The sequence below is a fragment of the Erpetoichthys calabaricus genome, chromosome 10 (genome assembly GCF_900747795.2).
Source record: "Erpetoichthys calabaricus chromosome 10, fErpCal1.3, whole genome shotgun sequence".
NCBI classification, from domain to species: domain Eukaryota; kingdom Metazoa; phylum Chordata; class Cladistia; order Polypteriformes; family Polypteridae; genus Erpetoichthys; species Erpetoichthys calabaricus.
The window spans coordinates 136,683,404-136,707,829 of NC_041403.2; the positions used below are offsets into that span (position 1 = coordinate 136,683,404).

Genomic DNA, 24,426 nt, shown 5'->3' on the forward strand with positions numbered 1-24,426 from the left:
GCCAACTGGTACAATCTAAGGGGAGTCATGAAAGCCACTAAGGAATAATATGGGGAGAAAGTGTAAAAGCAGTTTAAGCAGTTTGATCCTTGGCACAAACAAGACTGTAGTGTAACTACCTCCACCACAGTGAGCTCCAATACAAATGTGTTTAAAGATTTCCACACACACTTCAATGTGAATGTAGCTGACACCAGCTAGTGGTACAATACATCTATGGTGGAAGAACCACTCAGTGGGACACAGTCCAATTTGTCAGAACACAATGTAAGGAGATTTTTCAGGGAAGTGAACACCAGGAAGACAGCAGGTCCAGATGGCATTCCAGGATAAGTTTTTAAGGTCTAAGCTGATCAGCTTGTACCAGTGTTCATGGTAATATTTAATGCCTCCTTAACCCAGTCGATCATTCCAACATGTTTTAAAAGATCCATCATTAACCCAGTCCCTAAATAAATCAATTCCAACTTGTCTGAATGACTATCATCCTGTCACATTAACACCTATAGCAATAAAGTATATTGAGAAGCTAGTCAAAAATGACATATGCTCTTCTCTGTCAAAAGAACTGGATCTGTTACAGTTCGCAAATCACTCCTGTAGATCCACAAATGATGCCATAAACTTAATCCTACATAAAGTACTGCCCCACCCAGACAACAAGAGAGGGAATTATATGTGAATACTATTTAAAGACTGTAGCTCTGCATTTAACATAATAAATCCTTCTAAGCTCATCACCAATCTCAGAGACCTGAATCTGAGTACATCACTATGTAACAGGGTTTTTAACTTCTTGACAGGAAGACTGCAGATGCTTCAAATTCATCTCCACACCTCATCATCCCTCACTTTCAACACAGGCACTTGTGTTATAGCGGGTCTGCGGCTCAGAAAAACTGGCAGATTTTAATAAATAAATAATGAACATACTCATGGAGCAGGTGCGAGTGGCCTGCCAAGGCGGTCAGCCATCCATGCACTGCCTTGCTGGTACGTGCGGGCTGTCTGATTGCCTTATTATCAGCCCAGTGTGGCAATCAGGTGATCGTACCTGCAACAGCTCCCCAGCCTATAAATGGATAGCACACATTATAAAGGAAAAAAAAAAGAAACAAACCAACAGACGGTTAGAGCGGAGGGTAAAGAACAGGAGAAGCAGGAGAAAGAGGAAACAAGCTGGTGAACAGAATGGAAGTAGGTGGACGGGAGTAGAGCCCCAAGGAGGAGCAAGTGGCCATTGCTCAGGAGGAGGCTGTGGGTTGCTCCTGTTGAGCATCTTTGGGAGCAGGATCAACCATTATGCTCTGGAGGTTCTCTCGCTGGGAGGAGCCTTTGAGACGGCAGTGGTGGGAGTACAGGGTGCCTGTGCCGGGTGGAGTCTGGATTGGCAGCGGTTCGAGCAGAGCAGGGCTCAGTGGTTGCCCATGGACGCCGTAGGTTTGGCAGCGGGGTACACGGGCCAATTGAGATGGGTGTCTGCCCCTTCTGGTTGACATCTCTCCGGGTTGCGAGGTCCGAATAGTCTAAGCCAGAGAGGCGTCAGTTTTAAGGGAAGGCACCAGTGGTAATGGATTTTAAAATGAGTTTCCTGCACTAAATTGTTTTAACCTCATTTTTAATGGATTTTTCTATTTGTTGATTTTAACCTCCACCTTCACTTCATTTTATGGATTATTTATTCATTGACAGTTTGGAGTACAGCACTTTCTGGAACACTTTGATTTTGATTTATTTTAATAAAAGCATTTGCACTTTTCACCATCCCCTTGCTTGGTGTGTTTTGTCCTCATCTGCTATATTCATCCCGGTCATGACAATTTACAGTGTCGAGTTCAAGAGGCTCCCAAAAACGAAGAAGGAGCAAGGAGCCGATCTGCACAGTCACAGCACTTCACAGGGCCGTGTTAGGAGTCCTCTGTTGTACTCCTTCCATACATACTGCAACACTGGATTTCTGCATGTGACTCTAACATCATTGTCAAGTTTGCTGACGATACAGCTGTGGTAGGCCTGATATCTAACAACAATAAACAGTTTTACCTAGATGAAGTGGAGAGTCTGTCACAGTGGCTGAATGTGAACTTGCTCAGTATTAACATTCAGGTGGAGATGGTGGACAGTTTTAGATACATCATTGTCAACATTACAGAGGACCTGACCTGGTCTAATCACATCAACACCTTGGTGAGGAAAGCATGATAATGTATTTGTCACCTCAGAGGCCTCAGGGATTTCAGGCTGCCCTCCCAATTACTAAGGGACTTCTCTATATCCATCATCGCAAGTATTTGGATAGGAAGATTACTAACTGTTTTTGGAACAACACCCAGAAGGATCACAAGGCTCTGCAGAGAGTGATGTAGTAAGTGAAATGCATCATTGGATATGTATTCCTTAATACTGCAGACATCTACACTAAGCAATGTTGGACCAGGGCAAAGAAAATCCTCAAAGATACTGCTCACCCCAGCAACGGCATCTTTTCTGTGTCACAGTCTAGTAAATGCTACTGCTGCCTAAAGTCCAGTTTCAAAGAGACCGAGGAGGAGCTTTATTCAAAAGTTTCACCCAAATCTTGAATGGGGAAAATTCTGAAACTTACATGATACCCTATTGTTATCTCTCTTTATGTTATTTATTTAGTTATTATTTATTATTTACATATTTTATAATAATTTTTTTTTATTGATTTTGATAAAGTCATGCATTTTTGTTTTTGTCCTTTATATTCCTTTTAAGATAGATAGATAGATAGATAGATAGATAGATAGATAGATAGATAGATAGATAGATAGATAGATAGATAGATAGATAGATACTTTATTAATCCCAATGGGAAATTCACATTCTTCAGCAGCAGCATACTGATACAATAAATAATATTAAATTAAAGAATGATAATAATACAGGTGAAAAACAGACAATAACTATGTATAATGTTAGATGTTAACGTTTACCCCCCCCGGGTGGAATTAAAGAGTCGCATAGTTTGGGGGAGGAACGATCTCCTCAATCTGTCAGTGGAGCAGGACAGTGACAGCAGTCTGTCGCTGAAGCTGCTCTTCTGTCTGGAGATGATACTATTAAGTGGATGCAGTGGATTCTCCATAATTGATAGGAGCCTGCTGAGCGTCCTTCGCTCTGCCACAGATGTTAAACTGTCCAGCTCCATGCCAACAATAGAGCTTGCCTTCCTCACCAGTTTGTCCAGGCGTGAGGCGTCTTTCCTCTTAATGCTGCCTCCCCAGCACACCACTGCGTAGAAGAGGGCGCTCGCCACAACTGTCTGATAGAACATCTGCAGCATCTTATTGCAGATGTTGAAGGACGCCAGCCTTCTAAGGAAGTATAACCGGCTTTGTCCTTTCTTGCACAGCGCATCAGTATTGGCAGTCCAGTCTAATTTATCATCCAGCACTCCCAGATATTTATAGGTTTGCACCATCTGCACACAGTCACCTTTGATGATCACTGGGTCTATGAGGGGTCTGGGCCTCCTAAAATCCACCACCAGCTCCTTGGTTTTGCTGGTGTTCAGGTGTAGGTGGTTTGAGTCGCACCATTTAACAAAGTCATTGATTAGGTCCCTATACTCCTCCTCCAGCCCATTCCTGATGCAGCCCACGATAGCAATGTCATCAGCGAACTTTTGTTTTTTTAAGTGCACGGTCTTGGAGTTTAGCAGCTAAGCATTTCACTATGTATTGAATTGTGTGTATAATTTGTATGTGAGAAACAGACTTGACTTGACACCTCTTCAACCAGCAGTTCTACAGTATTCTGAGGTCCTCCCATATTAACAAGTCCCTCATCCTAGCATAGAGAACATGCCCAGCAAGCCTGTGTAGTAACCTAATTTTGTCCATTTGTACCCTTGTTTAGCATACAAGAATACAGGAATGTGGATTGACTGGTAAATTTAAGGCTTCACATGAAGGCATGGCACCAGCTTCACCACCAAGGTTGAGTATAATGTTGATTAAACAACTGCAACTGCACAATTTCAAGTTCAAGGTTTAGTGTATTATAACATTAAAATAATTTTAATGAGAACAAGCCATTTAGCCCAGAAAAGCTCACTAACCCTCCTCATCTAATTTCATCAAAGTAACACTGAGGCAAGTTTTGAAGTCCCTAAAGTCTTAACGTCTAGCACACTACTTGCTAACTTACTCTAGGTATTTATAGTTGTGTGTGCATGTGTGTGTGTGAAGAAAACCTTTCCTAAATTTTGCATCTCTGTCACATGTAAAACTTGAAATATCATCTGAGGAAAACAAGCTATTCTCTTCTGGGTGACGACTAATATCTTAAAGCTGGAAATGACTACAATTCTAATCCCAACAAAAACTCCGTACAAGCCATTCCAAATTGATGAGACCAAGAGTACATCAGCATCTATAAATGGTAAACACAAAACTCATGGGTTCCCACATTAGACTCTCTTCTAGTCCTGGCTGTGCTTTGATATGTTGTCCAGGAAAATAGTGAAGAGTAGAAGGGACAGACACACCAACAGTAAGGTCCAACATGAAGAATGAACAGAGTCTACACAATACCAAGTATGCATGCAAAACTCTGCCACTACAAATACAGGAAACAAATGGCCCCTGCTAGAAAACACCATTCCTCTATTAGCATCCTCCACAAGTTACCATAGGACACTTGGTCATAAGCTTTTTCAAAGTCTACAAAACACATTTTCACAGGATTGGAAAACTGTTGGAATCATTCAAGTATCTGCTAATGGGTAAAATGTTTTTGCACTGATGGATGGATGGAAAAGAATCCACATTGCTCCTCCTGGAGCAGATGCACAACTACTGAACAGAGTACATCAGAATTCCTGCAGAGGCTTTCCCAGAGAGGATGAGCGGTAACTAATTCAATTACATCCTTGTGTGCCACTTTCTTTATAAAAAAATTGGGACTACCAATCCAGTTTTGAGGTACTGTCCCTGCCTTTCATACCACTCCACAAGGCCATGTTAGTCAAAATGTCTCCACAATAGGCTTTTAGCATTTTCAGTCAGCTCTTCTCAAGCCCTGAGGTTTCCACTTATGGAAATTTTTAAATCACCAGAGTGACTTCAACCACAGAGATGGGCTCAACCTCTACCAATGCATATCAATTAGATTTATGAGGTCTACAAAGTGTTCTTGATAATGTTATGCCTACCAGTACAGGGTCATTGAGTGATTTGTCATAAACAAAAGATCATGTTTTTGGCTCACCAAACTCGTACCACACACAGATCTTCAGTTTAGCCACTACTGCAACTGCCACATTTTTAGCACGCAGGTTCATCTTAGTCAAACCTGGAGATCTTACTACTAACAACACATAGATGTCTGTTTTTTCAGTTTTAACAACTGGTGTACACCATTAAGTCCTAAGTCTGATGCCATGAAATGTATCAACAAATTCATGACCACTGCTTCTTGCAGCTGCCTTCATTACTGAAGTCCCAGACCTGTCACAAAAACACAGAAGAGGCGTTTCTCGACATGAGAGTTGAACTCATTTTGAAGAGATGCACAGCTAGTCATTCACCGCATATCATCACTACTCAATTGGGTTTTCCAGATCTGCCAAAAAGGTGCTAAATCCATCTGAGTTGACAACTAAGCATTCCTCTTTACCAGTGTGTCCAGGTCAGGCTGCCCCTGATCAGATGACACAACTACAGTCAATCACTGACCCATAGCCCAAGGAAGTCTGGTATATTTTTAATGTGGAAAAAATATGTAATATCAATTAGCATTTCAGACATACAGCTAAAAAAGGACATCAAATATCTATCTCACTAAAAACTATTAAGTGTTAAATGGGAAGACTAGATAAAAATGATCATTCATGGAACTTTATTAGGTTGAATGTCAAGGGGCTTAATTACTAACTGAAAGGAAAAAAAATGTATTATCACACATTAGTTAATTGATGTCAGATATTGCCTTGGCACGGGAGACACATTTACATATTAACACTAGAATTCCTGAAGCATACGAAAAAACTCATAACCCCGGCTCACCTTAAATCCTTTCACACCTCTCCATCAGTGTCTTTTGTTTTGTAAATGTGTTGATCAGCACAAGCAGCAAGCACTGAGAACCTTCTTTGTGAATTGAGACTATGCATATGGTGCCTAGCATCATATTAAATAACTACGTCCTACTCCTGTACTATTGACTAATTCCAGTAATTTTTGGGACCCCTCCATGTATATTATACACAATCTACTAACTTGGATGGTGTGGTATTAATAACTAAGCTTCTTTCTTTATTTCCCAACATGTATAATCAATTACAGTGGCTGGAGATTTTTAACTCTTGACTGAACAATACTTTCAATTGCTCATCTTTCACAAACCACCTTATTTAAAGCCACCTTAACAATTTTACTTTTTTATTATAAACTATTGGACTCACCAAGGTTCCTCGACTCATATTCAAGACAATAATTTTCCTTTTTAATCTATTATAGTTATACTTAAGCTTGCTTCTTTTTTCATAGTAATTTGATACTCTCTGTCAAATCTTTAAATTCTAATGCCACTCTTATTTCTGACCACTTAAGGTATACAATACAAAGCATCATTAATTCCAGCAGTAAATAGTGACTAAATAATTTAATGTTAGCTTTTGAGATCTTTGTTAAGTTTATCTCCACAGAAAACAGATATTTTTTTCCAGAGATACGTGTCTGCCAGAAGTCTCTATGAAATAATTTAAGCATACTTGAATGACCAAAAAGTCTTAAAGTTTACATAGAAATAAGTGCCAGAAGGGCAATAGCACTAACTAATCACAGCTCCAAAGTTTATGTTATTTAGCAAAGATTGCTTACTTGAAAAAAACAGACTAGTATTGCTAACAGAAATTAACTGACTGACCACAAGAACAGCAGAGCAATTATAACTTAATTCATACACCTTAATAAAAGGACAAGTGTCTGTGGGTGTGTGTGTCTGTCTGTCTGTGTATCTGTGTGTCAGTCCAGATGCTATGTTTCTCTTATATGCAATTTGGTATGGCATTCGTAAAAATGATGCACTACCTGTTGCAATGAAAAATGCAATGCATTTTATTACTATGTACAGTACATTTCAAAATATATTCCATAGATGGTGCACTGGAAATGTGAACACTAAATATGTCCAACACAGACTAAGTGCTGGAAGGAAAGAAATTAAAGCTTATCCGCTTTAATAGAGGGACAAGTTGCTTGAGTGTTTGTGTCCTTGTATGTGTGTATCCATCTGGTTGCCTGGGGAAAAAGACAATTTAAAAAACTGGCAAAACATGTAGAAGGGTCAACAAAATCCAAAACAATAATAAAAATGTGAAATAAGGGTCTAAGAATGAAAAAATCAGTTTTATTTGCTTATCCTGTTTTCTGACATTATATCCCAGCAACAGCATTGTGGTAGCGACTTTCTTGCTACTGCTCAAATCACGTGAATGGGGTTTATAGTGGTAATGCTGATGACTGACACTTTCACATGGTGTCCAATGGGAGAGTGAAAATAATATTAAATTGATGCATAGATTGGGAAGCCAACACCCCCAACATGACTATGTTAGAGTCGTTAAACCAGGTCAATGTGGTTACTGGCAAATGCCGCACTTTGACTATACGAGTGGTGAGTTCATTAAGTGGTACTGTGAGAGAGAGAGTTGAAAACGGGTGGTACAGCCCAAAAAAAAAAAGCCTCTGTAAGGGAAAGGGATCAGGGACATATTATTACATAAATTTGACCAAATGGACTAAATGCATCAAATAACAAACATGAGGTTTATGTTGATTACTTAGATTTCATTCCATCTTAGATGGGCAGTACAGCTAGTCTCTCTATTATATAAAAAAATCCTTTGATGCGACAAGACTTTTTGGAGACGAGATTTTTTGGAAGAGAAGTCCCATGAGACGAGACTATTGCCTAGAGATTTTTTCAAGTCCTGACCTCCTTTCAACCATTCACGGTTAATGGCCCACGCCCACGGTCCTCTCAACTCTCATTCCTGTAAATGCTTTTGTCAGACACACTTCCTGCTCTCTCAGCTCTTACTTCCTGCGCTCTCAGCTCTTATACATTTTAACGTTTTCCTCACTTTAAGTTCCCAATTAAAGAAGACGTATTATGTCCAAATCTTATTGAAGAATTTCATCACGAAGGGTTATCACCATAAAAAATGAGCACACGGGTAACCCTAGCAATGAGAAACGAGGAAGTCAAATGAATTAATGCCAAAAATGTTGATCGGTTATACATCAAATTGGTTAAATGCATCCAAAAATGTTGAACGGTTACACTGTAAATTGGTTAAATGCATATCAATAGACTATGCTAAAACAGTTGGTGGTGATCGTGAAGAAGATGAAAACAACAACTTACAATATCACAAAGAATATCTATAACCGTTAACACTAGAATTACAAAAGCCTACGAATAAACGTAAATCGCTTCGCAGATCTCTGTCAGCGTCTTTTGTCTTGTTAATGTGCCGATCAAGACAAGCAGCAAGCAGCCTACTATTCTATCCCCCCACCACCGCAGAATGGGCCCAAAGTTCTCCCAGTTCCTTCCTTGATTGAATGTCTGGGAGTGAAGTGCAGGAGTTTTAGAATGGAAATAATAGATCATTATTTGGAACACATGCATTTCATGTGTGTTCCGTTTCCACAATAATCTGTGTAAACACATCGTTAAAACAGAAACATTTTTCATATTTTAGTAATAAATGACAAAATGTAGACATTAACTATATAATATGTAAGACCTGAAGTCCAAAGATCAAAGAAACACTTTCACAAACGGTTCAAGGATGATGCAACAGCTTCTGTGGTGTAGTGGCAAGAACTACTGACTTGTAATTAGGAGTCCCCCGGTTCGATCCTAACTGTCTCATTTACCATTTTGAGTAGTGATCTGCTCTTATTGTTAATATTATACAATAAAAACAGCTGGTGTAAATTGATAATACTTGCAAAAGTTAGCGTTTTTTTTTTCACTTTTATTCTCTCAGTCACGATTATGATACATACTACGTTGTCCTATCTCCCACTTGGGGGGTCTGACGCTGTTAGTTTATATTTGAAACTGGGAATAACTGTAGGTGTGAGTGGTGTTTTGAGACAATGGAACTGGACATTCTCTGATCTGGATGGATACAAGCTGATACAAAAATGCTGGTGAATCTGCCTTCTTCCTATCTCATTGTCTCTTGATTTTTTTTTATTCAGTTTTATTAAGTGTTCCTGCTGAAGCTGAATTAGTATACACCTTATGGTCCATGATGTCAAAGCCGCACTGACAAAAAAAAACCAAAGACATAGGTATATATGATATTTGGAATAACTCATTTTATGACATGTATAGTACATTTCGGAAAACATGGAACTGATGTAACATTATTCATGTTAATCATATTCATTCGCATGCCAAATTGTTTCGTAGGCTCTGGTAATTGTAGTGTTAACAACATCTGGTCTTACAACACACGAATTACTGTAGAAAGAAGGATGTATCCATGAAAGGTAATGTAGTACATCTTCCGCGGATAACATTAGACAACAAAGGAGAACCATGATATGCCATTTGTATTAAAACTTTAACAGTTTCCAGTTAGAATAGCTTTTGCAAAGACAATTAACAAATCTCAGAGCCAAACATTCAAAAAAGTTGTTTTATTTAATAGAGAGCAAGAAATGAAATTAAATCACGGGCAGTTATATGTTGCGTTGATGCATATGTAACAATTCCCATGAAAATAAAAATCTGTTTAAATTGTACATCCGCATCCCCATATGTGAGCAGCAGAACAGCAAAGAGGCTAGCATATAGCGCAGGCCCGGGAGTTGGAGAGTGAACCAAGCAGAGGGTAAAGTCCCCTAATATACTATTATTATTAACATCCAGACAGGCCTATAAGATGCAAGGGCATTACAAACTAGTTTGGAACACTATCATAGAAAAGAACAATGGAGTCATAATTTACACACTGAACCTTATTAACAAGTGAGCGTCCATGAAAGCTTGCTACATTTTAATGCAAAACACCCATGATGGATTTAAATGGGTTTAGTGTTGCTACTATTTGCAAATGTTAGGTTTAGATTCAATGTTATCTACATGAATTAAACTATTATACTCTAGTCTACAAACTTCATTTAAGGTTAAGAAGATAAATTCTAATTTATTTTAATATACAGTGGAACCTCGGTTCACGACCATAATTCGTTCCAAAATTCTGGTCGTAAACCGATTTGGTCGTGAACCGAAGCAATTTCCCCCATAAGATTGTATGTAAATACAATTAATCCATTCCAGACCATACGAACTGTATGTAAATATATTTTTTTTAAGTTTTTAAGCACAAATATAGTTAATTAAACCATAGAATGCACAGTGTAATAGTAAACTAAATGTAAAAACATTGAATAACACTGAGAAAACCTTGAACAACAGAGAAAACTAACACTGCAATAGTTTGCGCTATAGCGCTACCAACCGCTGGCTAAAAACACTTTTTTTTTAAATGAGTTTTAAGCACAGGGAAAAAAATGAACATTTGAAAAAATCCGTAATTTAATAAACCACCAAGACAAGTAACATTGCAACAATGCACACTACGAACCGATCGCTGTAAACAGAAGTGAAAACAAAATCAGGCCCAGTGCATTCTTTAACTGCCTCCCTACCTTAGGCGTCCAACTCTCTCTCTCGCACTGCCTGTGTGTGTGCGCGTCTCTCTCTCTCTCTCGCGCTGCCTCTATGTGTGTGTGTGTGTGTGTCACGCTCTCTCGCTCTCTCTCTTGGTCGCTGCACAGGGAGAGACTGAACATGTACAAACCGAAAGGGAAACTGGCTTGTTCGTATACCGAGTGTGTGGTCGTGAACCGAAGCAAAATTTTGGCGAACTTTTTGGTCATAAACCGATTTGTACGTGTACCGAGACATTCGTGAACCGAGGTTCCACTGTATAGAACTGTACAAAGATGTCATCTGTCACTGATTTTAATTGCCATTGAAGCTTTCAATGTCTATTAACAAAAAAATCTACAAAAATCTAGAAGAAATAAGTAAGTAAGTAAGTTGCTAAAAGTGATTCACCTTCTTGTTTTTCTGGTGGGTACCACCATTTTGAGATTTTTTATTGCCAGTTGTTTTACTGTTGCAGGCTGGGGAACCTAAAATGTGTGTAGCATGATGTCGTCTCTGTGATGGTTTGGGAGCAGGCATAAGGCATTTCCAGGTGGTCCAGGATTTAGTAAGAAAAAAATCTTAGTGTCACTTCTTATGGTCAGCTTTGAATTTACTGGATACAACAAATTGTATGCTATCTGATTGTGAATTACATCTCCATTTTCTTTGTCAATGTTTAGGTGTACCTTTTTTGGATTACAACTTAACTGCTCTGTTCTTTGACCATGATTGTGGCTATACGCCCTAAACCTTGTTTATTTTATATTAGTCTTCAGTTTAACCAGGTTTCTTCAATTGTTTCAAAGCTGGTTACATACCAAGAAGTCTAAATTACTTGTGAATATAAAGTTGTGTTGAAATTAAACTTTATAAACCTGATAAAATACACTAAACAAAACCTTAATGAGTGACATGTCTTGTTCTCACATTAGCTGGGATAACTGATATTGTTAAAATGAATATGCTCTGAATTTTTTTAGTGCATCCCAATATTTAGTGCTGTGAAAAAGTATTTGCCTTCTTCCTGATATACTCCATTTTTGTGTGTTTTATACGGTTAATATAAATGAAGTGTTTTCGCATCCTTTAAACATGTTTCTTGTATATTGAGGGCCAGCTCTACCATTTAGACAAACTAGGCAGTCGACTACAGAGACAAAATTTGAGGGTGGTGGCATTTTTTAAACAGTATAGACTCTGACTTATGAACAGTCAGATCCAATACAAATGTCCAATTACCAATAATCTGATTATATTGCTTTATATTATTTTTGCCTACAAGCAATATTTGCTTTAAACATGTGAAAACCTGCACAAGCCTGTTACAGGTGGACTTCCAAATCCGAAGATGCACCATACTTGGCTTCTCAGATTTCTTGTATTTTTACTTTCTCTTCAAGTGCAGGTTTGCAGTTTTTGAACTTGTTTTCATGGATATTAATGGGAAGGGTGAAAATCATAGGCTACATCATCCTCTTTAATAAAACTCCTGTGTGCGTCCATTGTCTGTGTGTGTGTGTCTTCTGGTGAAGTGTGCATGTGCGGGGCACGGTGCAATGCTTCAAAGGCCGCCTGACTCATCACACAAGACAGAGAGGGCGGGACCTATAAAATATCGCACGGCAGATCCAATCGGATTTCGGTAAATGAGGTAAGACCTAAAACAGAAAACACGAAAAATCCAATCGGGTACTGAGACGCGGAGACCAGCTTCCCCATTGTTGTGCAAGTGTTCACTCTGAGGATGTCAGATTTGCGATTAAGAAGCTTGGCCCGGTAAAGTGTAAAGTACAAGTAGATTTATTTTCGCGCACATTACATCAGTTGCTGGGGAGAATCTGCTGATTGCCCACTGTTGTGACAGAAAATTAAACGCATATTACGGACAGCAAAGCCAGTATTACTGTCAGAGAAAATTACAGGCATTTTACGGAAAAAATTTAATGAGGTAAAAGGTCCCTTGCCATTTAATATGGACTGTTCCTACTAATGTTTATGGACTGCTGTTCTAGCGCCCGTTATTGAAACGGGCTTAATGTCTAGTAGTTAGTAATATCTAAATGTGTTAGTTAGTAATATTTAATGTCCAGTAATATCAAGAAGAACAACAATTACGATAATGATTGAATTCTGTTTGGTTAGGTTTTGCCTCATTTTGTTTCTGCTTTCTTTTTTTAAACTTTCTGATTGTTTATTTCGTCTTCTTTTTTTTGAGTTTGACTATGAAGTCATTTTTGTATATGTTTGGCTTAATTATATGCAATATTATTTTCTTCAAATAAAAAAATGATAATAATAATAATTATAATAATAATAATCCTCACACTGGCATAGTATATGACACACAAAAGCAGCAAAATACAATTAAGCTATCAAAAAGGCAACAGGACTGCAACTACTAAACAAATTGCTTTAGGCTTGTTTAATTTAAACTAGAATTATTTCCGAAACTGGCTTACATTAAAACGTGTTAAAACTTGATGATCATTGTTCTCCATTATGTGCAATTATCTATGACAGGGGTCCTCAATCATGGTCCTGGAGGGCTGCAGTGGCTACGGGTTTTCATTCCAGCCAGTGTCCTAATTAGAACTCAGTCCTTGCTGATAATGATAATAAGTTGGTGTTTAAGTCTATGCCTTGTAAGTCTCTTTATTCATCAAAGACAAATTTTAATTACTTTGTAGATCAGCGGTCCTCAATTACAGTCCTGGAGGTCTGCTATGGCTGCAGGTTTTCTCTTTAACCAATTTCTTAATTAGAACCCTTTTATTTACTACTAAAGCAATACGTTTTTTTGGGCTTAATTTTAGTTCTCTTGCCTGTCACCATTCAGAACCCTTAATTGCCTATTTTAGATTTTAGCAGCTGTATTTAAGTTTTAATTGTTGCCTGTTTTCTTAATCAGACATTAGTTAATAATGAACTGCAGATAACCAATAAACCAGCAGCTCTCCAGCTAACATGCTTACCTTGAAGTATCTGTGATGAAAATGTTTAGAAATGAATGAGAGGGGAATTGGAAGGACCATTAAGTTTAAATCTATTCTGGTCCAAAAAACACATGGATAATGTTCTCATAGAAGGAAACTCTACAGTGCAATTAAAATTGCTCTTGGATGAATGCAAGCATTAACAAGCCAAAGAGTTCAATACCAAGTTTCATTATCAGCATGGACTGTCTTCTAATTAGGAAATAGTTGGAATAAAACCTGCAGCCACTTCGGCCCTCCAGGACCATGATTGAAGACCCCTGATCTATGACATTCACTATTGGCATAATAAAAAGTTCTCCATACTCATTGGAAAAACTCTCTGAGGTTGTTCATTGATTGCATATATCAGCGAGGACAAAGTAAATAGGAATCATCGATATATGTTTAAAAAAAATTATTTTACTTCTATTATATTGAATTTTGTGATTATATTAAGCTTGCCAATTTATTTCAGTAACTTAAATGAAATGTATATGTTTATAGAGCTGCCTTGTTATGATTATAACTAGACTGTCACTGTCATTATAAACTACCTGTTCAGCTGGGAGTTTAAATACAGAACTACAGGACATAGCTATAGTTTAAAAGGTAATTTGATTATGTGATCAATTTTTTTTTGCTTCAGGGGAATATTACATGTAAAAGAAATAAAAAAAATAAAATAAAACCTGCTACTACAGCTCAATTACTATGTGATTTTTCAAATTGTATCCCTAAAGTGCATATCTTTCTGAGACAGTCTTTTAAACAGACATTGCTATAAGTAATCAAACACCCACCTCAGCATTCTCAAACTGTTAATTGTTTTGTATTAAATCCACCATATGTCACTGTCCCCAGTTCTGGCTCCGCACTTGTGTCTCCAGAATTCTACAGTATGTACAGGTCTGGTTCAGTGATGATTTCACTCAAAGGAAATGGGATGGTGGGGTGACATTTATTACTCTGCAACATTTACTGCTCAGCTCTGTAGGGCAGCAAACATTTTAGAGCTGGCCCTGTGTATTACATTCATTCTGACAAAACAGTCTATTGTGATAACTTACATCTGCCATGACATGATGGGGTCAAGAGTGTCCTGCTTAACTTAGAAGAAATTAATTCACTTTGTGAAGAGCAGTTTAAAAATTCTTTAGGCTCTGTCAGGTAATTATCAATGCTTAATGAATTGATGATCCATTGCTAATTTTTTGGATTTATATGTCAGAGTCTTTGACTTATTACTTTATAATAAATATTTTTCTTTCCTTTTTCCACTGACAGCAAGTTGAAGTATCTGATCAGACCAATTACCAAAACCAAAACTAAAAATAGGCACTTGCATTTCTGTAGGAGGGTACTTGCTAATATCAATTTTCAGTACAAAATCAAACTAACCTTAATTAAGTTACAAGAACTATTTTAATAAGGTATTGATGGTAAAATAATTTAAATAAACAGCTGCAGTGCTGCACTAGTCAATCAAGCACTAGATTGAAGAGATGGTATGTAATAAGAAGTCAGTGTCACTATGTGTAGAAATCTTACACTCCAGCTGACAAGCTAAAATTAGTAGAATCAGCCCTTCACTCAGAAGCCAGTCCATGTGGAGCTCCCTCAGTATTTGCTCAGTATAATCTGTTTAGAATTGTCTAATTCAACCAAAGGGTAAAAATCTTGGCATATTTGACTTCAGGTGCTTTCTTTGCAGCTTATACTGGGGTGCGACCCTTCTTTTTGCATCTTGTTAACTGCATAAATGTAGGGTTTTTTGCTACAATATCAGATTGTAAGGCAGAGTCATATATGAATAGTTAGGCATTAGCACTTAGGGTTAACTTTCAGGGATCTAATAAGAGAAGGATATACAGTGGAACCTCGGTTCACGAACGTCTCTGTACACGTACAAATCGGGTTACGACCAAAAAGTTTGCCAAACTTTTGCATCTGTTCACGACCACACACTTGGTATACGAACAAGCCAGTTTCCCTTTCGGTTTGTGTGTGCCGATAATTTCCGCACGTGTTCAGTCTCTTCCTGTGCATTCCCTGTGAGAGAGAGAGCACAAGCAAGCGAGCGAGCAAGAGAGAGCAGGAGAGAGACATACACGCACAAGAGAGACACACAAACACGCGCGAGAGAGAGACGCGCAAGAGAGATGTGGTGCGAGAGAGACACACATGTGAGAGAGACACACACGTGCGATATAGAGATAGACACACACACACACACGTGCGGGTGTGCGAACGAGAGAGAGAGAGGTCTGGCATAAGGCCAAGAAGGCAGTTAAAGAATGCACCAGGCTTGTTTTTAAAGAGACTGATTCGAGTATTGTTTTAACCTCGTTGTATTTAATGAAGACTTTTTCTATTGGATTTTAACCTCCACTTCACTTCTGTTTACAGCGATCGGTTCATAGCGTGCATTGTTGCAATGTTACTTTTCTTGGTTGTTTATTAAATTATGGATTTTTCAAATGTTCATTTTTTTCCCTGTGTTTAAAACTCATTAAAAAAAGTGTTTTTAGCGAGCGGTTTGTGGCACTATAGCTCTTGCAATGTTAGTTTTCTCTGTTGTTCAAGGTTTTCTCAGTGTTATTCAATGTTTTTACATTTAGTTTACTATTATGCTGTGCATTCTATGGTATAATTAACTATATTTGTGCTTAAAAATCTTACAAAAATATATTTATTTATATTTACATAAAGTTCGTACAGCTGGGGGGTTTGTATGGGGGGTTAAACAGTAACATTATACAAAGTTATTGACTGTTATACCTCTCCACCTCACACTCTCCACCTTGCACTTTTTAACTTGAACTGTGTTTTTATCACTCTTTAATTAATATTGTTTTTATCAGTATGTGGCTGCTGGAGTATGTGAGTTTTCCCTTGAGGATTAATAAAGTATCTATCTATCTATCTATCTATCTATCTATCTATCTATCTATCTATCTATCTATCTATCTATCTATCTATCTATCTATCTATCTATCTATCTATCTATCTATCTATCTATCTATCTATCTATCTATCTATCTATCTATCTATCTATCCTATTATTTTTTAAATACAAAAATGACTTTTTTCTCATAAACAAATCACTGATGAATGGGTGAAGGAGTCTGATAGGGTGGGCATAGCCCCCTGAGGTCACCTAGAAAGACGGGTGTGAATCTGATGTAATCTGAAAAATACGTAGTGCATCTGATTGGCAATTTATTAATTGTAATGAAACCCTTAAAGTCATTAACAGAAATTAAGCATGACCACAATCGTGACAAATTAAAAGACATGGATGTGGCTGTTTACATACTGTATGTGCATAAATCTTGCCTTTAAATAAGCTAAAATACCACTCTCAGCAGATGGCGAGCAACTTTTCATTCAGTTTACTACTGCAGGTTACTTAAATGCATAGTTTCAGTTCACTTTTTTTTTATAAAGAGCTTTTACTAACCACTAACTGAAAACAGTTATGCAGATTGACATTATGGTAACAGTAAGGTACATAAAATACAAAATGAACACACTTGAACACACTAAACACTAGGGGAACATTACAGCACCCCAAACACAACCTCAGAGACATAGTCCCAGGTTCAAAATATGAATGTTTGTTGAATAGACTGCCTTTAATGGGTTTCTTACAGCAGTGTAATTCTTTCGCTTTTCTCTCTTCTCTCCTCCAATTCTCCCCAGCAAGTGTTGTCCAGCTCCTCTCTCGACTCCAATTCCTCCAAGAGGTGAGATGTCCCCCTTTTCAGGCCGGACACGGGAGCACTTCCTGTACTACAATATTGCATTGTGGAAGCACTTTTGGGTCATGTAGAAGTCCTTCAAAGTGGGGCCAATTTTTCCCACCAGCTCCCCATGGCGGCACCCATGATACCCTGCAGGATTGTCCAATGAGACTACAATTCCCAACATAACCTACAGATGTCTGCATGGGTGTACCAGCCCAGGAGCACTACCACCTAGCATATAGGGAGAGTGTACAATCTATGACATTTCCCCTGACCCATCCATTTTATAGCTCCGTCCAGAAATAGGGACAACCTCCATCCTGGCCAGAACCTCAGTCCAGTGCCATCTCCTATTACAACACATATATTTGTTAAATAAAATACAAATAACATTTAAATATAGTTATAAGTTTCATCTAACAAAAGAAAAGGACAGTTAAGAGCAGACTACAGGTAAACAAAAACTCAAACATTTCTAGAACCAGTAAACTTTTGAGAACAAGCTGAGTTCTGCCGACCCAGAGAAACAACTGCTATGACACATACTGAAGTGCCCAATTGTATAATAATGCAGTAGTCTGGTACTGTAAAAGTGAGGTCTGCGATTCCCAGCCACTATGGCCATAAATAATTGCTTGGTCAAATTAGCAGTGGCACAGAAGTATTCTGAGAACTGAAGTAAAACACAGCCGATTCAGTAAGAGTTGGTCTTAAGAAGTTATTCTACTTACCCCCAGTCTACTAATGTTTGCCACAACACCCTTGTATGTTAACAGGTCTCTTAAAAATATGAATTCAAGATGCACTCTGCCAAGAAGTCATTTTAAAAAATAAGTTCAAAATACCCTCAAAATATATGAAGACGTATGTTTGGTTCAGAAATTGAATATTAAAATTGTTTGAGAGTTTTAAATTCCCAATTTTAAAATTTAGTTCTATTCTGTCTAACATTGTAACTAGCTTTCATGCTTGAGAAAAAATTTTTTGAAAAAAAAACAAAAAACAATAGCTGTCATCTAACATCTTTCCCATGTAATGAAAGGAGTCCTCATTATCAACTTCCAGACAGTGATCAGAAGCCATTAAGAGGGCTAAGAGAATGTTAGGTTATATAGCATCCTGATGTGTAGAGTACAAGTCCAAGGAAGCTTAATAATGCACTGGAGGCCTCATCTTGAGTGCGGTTTGCAGGTTTGGTCTCCGGGCTACAAAAAAACAACATAGTAGCACTAGAAAAGGTCCAGAAAAGAGTGACTAGGCTGATTCCAGGGCTATAGGGTCATATAATATATGACTGAAGCATTTAAAATTATGAATGGGATTAGTACAGTGGATTGAGGCTGTCATTTTAAAATGAGTTCATCAAGAACACGGGGACACAAGTTGGAAATATGTCAAGGGTAAATTTCTTAAAAACGTTAGAAAGGTTTTCTACATGCAGAGAACTATAGACACATGGAATACATTACCAAGTAGTATTTTGTAGGACATTGGGCACCTTGAAAACTCAATATTACTTTGGAGGAATTCGGAGGATAGGATTGGCAAGCTTTATTGGGCTGAAAGGCCTGTGCTCACAAAATTGTTCTAATATTCAAATTTTTCTAATGGTCTAATCTTAAAGTCCAAAGTTTATATTGTTGCTTGTAAACATGTTCAGACACAAAACATTAATAATTTATTTTGGTTAAGATACACTTTGAAGAATAAAATCTTTAAAGTCTTTTGAATGATGGCTAGTAAGCTTAATCTTAGTCTCATCTGACCATGAGAGCTTTTCCCAAACTTTAGCAGGTTCACTCCTGCCTTTCAGGTCCAAAGGGCACTAAGAAGATCCTTGTTGAATAACAGTTTTTCTTTTTATGCAAGCTAGTATTTTGCAGAGCTTGGGACACGGCTGACCTAGGTCACTTTACTCCAGAGTTGATCTGTGAATTCTGATGATCATTCTAGGATTTGCTGTAAAATTACTAGGCCGTGCTAAATACCTTCTCACTTATAAACTGGTTAGCACACAGACACAGCAAACAGCATGGTTGTTGCCTAGTACTTGAGCTGGGCCTGCCGTGATTGTCAAGTGTTCCTTTTCTTATAGTATTAATGTGCTGTTCCATTAAAGGAATGTGATTTACACACATACAGTAGGTTAAACACATCTATGAGGCTGACTGACAGTTGTAAATTGCTAAGTGTGGGGGCGACTGTGTGCTGCTCGTATAGACTTTGATATCATGTGACCTTGAAAAATAAAAGAAGTTGACTGTAAAGATAAATTTGCTAATTGATATGTTCTCATGTACTGTATTTCTACTTGCTTTATTAACACCTAAATCTATTTTTGTCTTTGTCAGATTTATTGTTTGGTATGGCATTTCCAAGATACCTACACTTACTTAATTTTTAAAACTGTTTCTAAAAATATTATATTGCTTAGATCTTCCTTTTATGATATCGCCTATAGTATTTCCAAAATTATTATGTGCCAATGCTAACTTATAAAGGTTGTTATTTAATATCATCTCACAATTAAAGTAAGCAGGGCACAGAAGAACTAATGCAGTCATGTCATTTTTTTAAACTGTTTAATCCAGACCAGGTCATGGGGTGGGCTGGACCCTAACGCAGCTAGCATAGGGCAAAAAGGCAGGAACAAACACCGGATAGGGTGCCACACAAACACAGGTAAATCAATGCACTACACGACCTTATGCTCAGCTAAATAATTTAAGTGAAAATTGACTTTGTAATGTTATAATGATTCCTTTTAATCTTGACACTTAATTCAAAAGTGGGAATAATCATGCAAAGAACTAAATAGTATGATTATATTATATGTAATCTGTTCATGAACAACCAAGGAAGACTTAAACCAGTCCTTCTTCTGAATTCTAAAATTACAAACTCTTTAGCCACCCTTTATCATGCTAAACATTTTACTTCCCATATACCATGCCACCAGACCACCCAGGCTTTCTTATAATTACTAACATAAATAAGATTTTCATAGGTGGTCCAACATTTACTTACATGGCCCTTGAATGTTGAAATGACTTCCAAAGCAAACTGGATGGATGTCAAATCAGCAATACTTTTTAATGCCTAGATGAAAATTCCTTATTTTAGAAAACATCTAATTGCTGCCTGAGCTGGTTCTGCGATCATGCAATTAACACTTTACTGATGCTTCATAAGTGTTATGAAGACCAAAAGAAGCCTTTGTTAAGGTCTTGTTGAATAAAGGAAAATGAGTAATAGATGCATCTTTGCGGTACCTAAACTCTGTTCTCTCTGATCAAACATTGTGGGTTTTTTTATTTTGTGTTCTTTCAAAGTTTGTATATGCTGAAGGTGTTTATTACATGGTAGGTGTATTTACGCTTCTGTGGCTGCATGATTTTCAGTCAGGAAGGGCATCTGGTGTAAAATTTTGCCAAATCAATATGTGGACAACAATTTTGGATGATCCGCTGTGGCAACCCCGAACGGGAGCAGCTGAAAGAAGAAGAAGAAGATTTGGTCATTAATCCAGTATCCTTGATAAATGGTAGACTGTAAACACTGCTGTTATGATGGATGCCATTCCATCATCCAATACCAGTCCAATCGACATAATATTTAGAACTAGGCATTAAAACTCTCCTTGGAACTAAAGGAAGCAACATGCTGGGTCACTAAAGGCATCAGCCCAGCACTTGTATCTTCTCCTATAAGGCTGTCCATTTGTCTGTCCAGGATTTTAAATCCATCCATCCATCCATCCATTTACCAACCCGCTGAATCCGAACACAGGGTCACGGGGGTCTGCTGGAGCCAATCCCAGCCAACACAGGGCAGGAACCAATCCCGGGCAGGGTGCCAACCCACCACAGGACACACACAAACACACCCACACACCAAGCACACACTAGGCCCAATTGAGAATCGCCAATCCACCTAACCTGCATGTCTTTGGACTGTGGGAGGAAACCGGAGCGCCCAGAGGAAACCCACGCAGACACGGGGAGAACATGCAAACTCCACGCAGGGAGGACCCGGGAAGCGAACCCAGGTCCCCAGATCACCCAACTGCGAGGCAGCAGCGCTACCCACTGCGCCACCGTGCCGCCCCGGATTTTAAATCACCTGTAACATTGCAAACCGTTTGACCTACTGACCTGAAATTTGGTACACATATACTAAGTGACGCCTACTATCCGCTTTGTAGAATCAACTCTCAGCAGCGGCTAGCAGGGCGGCTGTGCGGTGCATGCGTACAGGCGGAATTTCTCATTCCTTACCACATTCGCCGTCACATCCCCTACCTGTTCATATCATAAATTATTCTTGAGGCAGACTGAAGACTTAAGTGCCAGCTTAAGTGAAAAATTAAGGAAAACGTACTAAGTACAGTAATTGCAGCACAAACACTGACTTAATCAGTTTTAACACGAAAAGATGCAGACGAAAGAAGAGAAGAAGTGGGTCGCTAGGGTGGGGAAAAGAAGAGCTGCTCAGGAATCAGCAAGCGCATCAACCTGAGCAAATGTATGCTAAACGTACAGAGAAAGAAAGAGGATGAAAACTAGGAATGCTCAAGTCAAGTGTTTTCACTGTGCGCTGTTACTGATTGTGATTTAAAGGGTGCAGATGTGTAATTTTAAGTATACAAATTGATAAATGGAGACATTTCTCCCTAAAGAATAGCAGTCTTGAAGTTAAGGAATGGCTTACCAGTATATCAGCATACAGTTTCTTCATTTCATCACATTTCTTAGTCAGCTGTGAAAGGTCTGCCTCATACTTCTGGATTATGGTCTACAACAAAGACAATTGTTTAAACTTGTAAATAACAGAAAATGTGTGTTTGGTAAACTGTGACAGGATTAAAAACCAGCTATGAATTTGCAGCTGCTGCATAACAAGATTTAAAGCAAGCATGCATTTAGAATTACTGATTTACCTTTAAGTCTTTGTAAAACTGTGAGTCCTGGTTTGTTTTATTTTTAGATTTGAAAATCTTCTTACTCTGAATAATTTTCTGCAGTTCATTCTTCAAAACTGTGAGAGAGATGAAACACAAGGAGTCAGGAATTGGTTCTCACCAAATATACAGTACTGTAAATAAATATAAACTATGGCACTGTTAATTTCACTCCATTATTTGTCCAAGGCAAGTTGCTGAGTGCTAGTCTCAGAAATGCATTATATACAATTCATTTGATCAATGTACACTCTTGTGGCAGGTGAGGCAAAGAGAACTGGCCATGCTGGTGTAGCTCCATGTGGCCTGTACATGATGACGCTCTATGAAATGTTGAGGTGAAGGCACTCAGTTAAAGACTGACGCGTGCTTGAAGGTGTAATGAAAATTACAGATTGAGCTTCAATAATTTTTCCTGCATTATGGCAGCAGCTGTTTCAGCAGACCAGATGCACTACTAGCTGGAGGAATAACACATTGTTTCCTTTTCTTGAGTGTGAAAGTCCATGTAGAATATATCTTAAAATAATGAAGAGAATTTTCACATGGCAATTCTGACACCTTAGTGCATTCATTATCAGTATGTCAGCAACTGCTGCAATGGACTTCAGTGACATCTTTAATTATGCAAATATGACAGAAAAAAAAAAAGCTTGAACATACCATCCACCTCTGCAGTAAGGCCCTTAATTGAAGCTGGAGGAAATGGAAAAGAGAACAAGTTGAACAAAAGCAATGCTTTCAACACAATCTGTTCCACTGGCAACTGAAATGAAAATTTCATCAGCTTACCCCCCGGAACGGCTTCAATTTCTGTCAACTCTTGAAAAAAAAGCGCTAAGTTCGGTTGATGTAACATTATCTGCTCCACAAGGGCATGCAGCAAGGTGAACTTCCTTTCCTTTCCTCGCATCTGTGAGAGCTGCAGACAGAAAACAATGTTACAGAGAAAGTCATCTGGTGCAAAAACCTCAAAAGTCACCCCTCCAACAACTAGACCCAAAGAAAGTCCTGGGCTGAACACTGTAGAGCTTTTTTAGTAGGAATATTGCCTCGCTACAGGCATCTTTAAGTTTCATCTCAACTATTCAAGCCATTAAACACATGCAGAAAGGACTATGTCTGTCGGGAGCTCCCCCCAGTGTGTAAACAAATTTCTCCCCTTCCTCACCCCCCATGTGGAGCACTGCGGAGATATACACAAGAGTGATCCCAATCTGCATACATCCATAATAGTTAAACAAGTGTTAACTTTCTAAAACCAAGAAAGCAGAATACCCGGTAGAGAATATGAATGGCTCCAGGGCCTAGTTGTGCCTTATTTAACTGTCAGAGTCACAGCCACATTTCGCAACCATTTTAAAAATAATCACTAACAGAACTCTGAGAGAGTTATTAGTATTCCTGTCCCCAACTCACTTTCACATTAAAAATGTATTAATATGAGAAAGACTCTGTGTTAAAGGAAAGGGTTATAGTTCAGGGCTTTGAAATACAGATACAAGTCAGATAGGAGAATGCAGAGTCCTTTGGAGAAAAGGAAATAAATAATATTGGTAAGCATATGCATATGCTGCTGTCACTAGTGTTCAGTATTACAAATTCTGCCTTGTACAGTTGTTTATTTTCACAAGCCTGCATTTGTCCTTTTTAGTTATTCTATTACTGTAGCTTTATAATGTTAAATATATTTACCCCAGTTTGTCTGCTGATCTTCAATATGCTATTCTGTTCCTTCTGTAACCTTATAGTGCAGTATGTTGCATTACAAAAGGCACTGTGTGAAATGGGCTGTCTGTGATGTTCCAACGGTTGTGGTACAGCCAATCAGTATTTTTCTATTGACACTTTTTATAAGCAGTCCTGTCATTTAGATTCCAGTGCATATCCTTCCAATATATGCTGGACAACACACAACTCCATAACTGGTCACTTTCATACAGACATGTATTACAGAACAATTAAGGTTGTTAATCAACCAAAAACAAACATTTAGGCTACGTGAGTGAGAGTTGGAGTACCTTGAGGTAACTCA

The 24,426-nt window shown here is 38.2% G+C and overlaps 1 protein-coding gene across 2 annotated transcripts in view; it reads right to left on the reverse strand.

Moving 5' to 3' along the window:
• LOC114659434 (formin-H) overlaps nt 1–24,426 on the reverse strand; it is a 235,050-nt gene that overhangs the window by 9,911 nt on the left and 200,713 nt on the right. For both annotated transcript variants that reach the window (XM_028811923.2, XM_051933105.1), the window contains 4 exons: nt 23,184–23,313; nt 23,055–23,087; nt 22,371–22,468; nt 22,142–22,225 (listed from right to left, as the gene is read on the reverse strand). In XM_028811923.2, the coding sequence (XP_028667756.2) occupies nt 22,142–22,225; nt 22,371–22,468; nt 23,055–23,087; nt 23,184–23,313 (345 nt within the window). The remainder of the gene's footprint in view (nt 1–22,141; nt 22,226–22,370; nt 22,469–23,054; nt 23,088–23,183; nt 23,314–24,426) is intronic.